At 45.8% G+C, this 2,719-nt stretch overlaps 1 protein-coding gene across 2 annotated transcripts in view; it reads right to left on the bottom strand.

Annotated features, from left to right (window-relative positions):
* The window catches only part of LOC109471760 (leucine-rich repeats and immunoglobulin-like domains protein 3), a 48,587-nt gene that overhangs the window by 28,944 nt on the left and 16,924 nt on the right, over positions 1 to 2,719 (bottom strand). For both annotated transcript variants that reach the window (XM_019771119.1, XM_019771127.1), the window contains exon 5: positions 1,639 to 1,710. In XM_019771119.1, coding sequence (XP_019626678.1) covers positions 1,639 to 1,710 — 72 coding nt within the window. The remainder of the gene's footprint in view (positions 1 to 1,638; positions 1,711 to 2,719) is intronic.

Here is a 2,719-nt window from a genome sequence, read left to right as displayed (position 1 = left end):
ATCGGAGGATTTCGCTGACCACAGGCAATTCCCCAAATACCCTGAAGTGCGACTGTGGAAATTAGTGGTCATTTGGCCACCTGTTCCCGGTCCCGGTGCCAGGCACCCTGACGCCGCCAGGATACAAACAATATTGGAAACTTGTCCAAATGGCTGACATCGCGCAATTCTTCCCAAATTACCCTCGGCAAAATTGGACGATTTAGAATGTGGCTCGGATAGCCAATCGATAGCCGGGCGGCCCAATCCTCTCGACTTGACCACTCGGTGTGACCTCGGACGGACACCGCCAAGGAGGACATGAAATATAGCCTGGGGAAAAAGCGTTCGGGCCCACTTTACAAAGCTGCGGGGCACTCTATCCTGGTGCGGCCGTAAGCCTATATCAGTATGTATTATCCCCTTGATTGGGATATGATTGCCTTACAGAGGATCCCACTCTTGGCCAGACTCCCCGTCCATACATACCAAGTAATGGGGAAGACATCAGGGAGACATTAAATGATGCCGGCGTCCAATAATCAGAAAATAAAAGATGCGCAGCCACACTGGCATCACAATCTGGTAGTAGACCCGGCGAATCGCAGCCTGTAACAGTTTCTTTCTGCGAATAGCGAATTCTCGGCTGCCCAGATTTTCTACAGCACTGGTCTTGAATAATAATTTATTTTCTCCATGTAAAATTTCTAGAATTAGAAGAGAAGATATGTATCTAGCTGTTATCAAATTCAATGAAATGAATTTCAATAAATTCTGTCACTGTCTTTCCGAATTACTGTGACCAAGAAATATTTGGATTGCCTCAAGGCATATTCGTACAGCTCATTTTGAATATATATAATATTGCACAATAACAATCAATCACACCATATTGTGATACAAACCAATATTGGTTATAACGGAGCTTAGTCCCAGATTAAATGCGCTTTATCTTCCCACCAAGGCCTTGTCTGAGGATTATTCTGCAACCCTTCGTTTGACCCCTGACCCCCGCTCCATTGTAAGCCATTCTGCCGGTCACCCCAATCACACGGCTGGCGTGCTCGCCTTCCGAACGCCGAGCGAGCGAGCGGTGGGGGTAAATCGGGAAACCCGATCCATAAAACGGGATGTCACCCTTGGGTCCGCCTAATGACCCACCATCGCGGGGGGAAAAAAATACTTCCGAGAAAGGACGGAGGGATAGGGACCTGACGGTTAAAAAACGTTCTGAGCCCTGTGAAGTGTGGTGAGACATAAGGTCAGTGTATAGGGGCCGAAATGGATCACACCGCCTTCCATGCCTCAGTCCCCTTTTTTTTCTCAAATGATTTTGTAAGCACCAAACGAACTAGACTCCATTATGGGATATGCTAACGGCTCACTGGGATATGTTTTCCAATATGCCCTTGGCCTTGGTCTTCGCTAGAAGAAAATGGATGGTATTTTCCAATCCCCCCTTTCCACCCTCCTGCCCTTGGACTAGCCCGTTGCACCCTGAACTTTGGAGCGCAATAACATGTGTCATTTTCTTTTACGATGTAAAGGGAAACCTTGTACGCATTTGATGAATAACCTGCTCACATCACGGATCAATCAAATGCACCGCAGTGGATACAAAGGTAGGTAAGGAGGTAATGATGAAAGTGAGCTACTTACACTTCCCGCAGTCCCTTGAGATCTCGGAACACACTGGCATTTAGTATTCTCAACTGGTTATTGCTCAGATCTCTGTGAAATGGGAAGAAAGGAAGAGAGAGAAAAAAAAACAGGTCAGGCATGATGGATTACCCTAGGATGGGAATCTCACATAAATTAGCATTTCTTCCCTAGCGTGTCGTAAAAAGGTAATGCCCCAGGGGTAATAAAGCCCCATGACTGATGAGGCGACAGCTGACAATGATAGATATCGTACCTGCTAAAACCCCACCCTTTTCTACCTTCCAGCATATTGAGTGAACAACCGACTCAATGTCAAAGAGGTTACACTGTACACGCCGTTTTGTAACTTACATCAATCACCTGATAACGTCACATAATCAACACGATACACGGAAAACAGTTACTCAAAATACTGACAAATATCATGAAGATACAGTTTTAACGACACAATGCAGAAATAGATATGCCATGTAAATATAGACAAATAATATAACATTGCTATCATTGAATAAATTATTCATTTTGCCTGAGTACCGCACTAGGTTTGGATGGTAGATACTTTATCGCCCCCTTATTCACCCAATATCAAACCTCGGACAGGCTAACAGAAGCCAGTTTGCTCCTTAGTACTTCCCCTTATCTGTCTAAGGACACAAGGATTAACGGACAGAAGCAAGGGGAACAGTTTAATAAAGATAGAACACTGTTGTTGTAATCAAGATCTTCACGCATATTGTACGCTTTGTTTCGTCTGGCTGCCGGTTTACCGGCCTTATCTCCAGTCGATCTGATAGTCTGACCCTCTAACTGCGAGCGGCAAGTATTCGCCGCGACATGCCGCGACTGTTTGGTAGCCTGGGCAAACTGCAGGAAGGCGCAAAATAGGTTCCTTCGCAACACATACCTCTGTGTGTATGGCCCAAATCAGGCATATTGACTGTGGACCGCTTGGGGCAGTATCGTCGTGTTCAAATAGACAGAGGAGGCAAAGGTAAACTTGTTCTGGGCAATACACACCTGTACTCTGCGAAAGCAGGTAACAATCCGACCGCCACAATGGCGGAAACACAACGCTTTT

Source organism: Branchiostoma belcheri, unplaced genomic scaffold (genome assembly GCF_001625305.1).
Source record: "Branchiostoma belcheri isolate BF01 breed outbred unplaced genomic scaffold, Haploidv18h27 scaffold10, whole genome shotgun sequence".
In the NCBI taxonomy this organism is placed as follows: domain Eukaryota; kingdom Metazoa; phylum Chordata; class Leptocardii; order Amphioxiformes; family Branchiostomatidae; genus Branchiostoma; species Branchiostoma belcheri.
The sequence above is the reverse complement of the archived record's forward strand: the minus strand, read 5'-3'. Positions and strand labels throughout refer to the sequence as shown.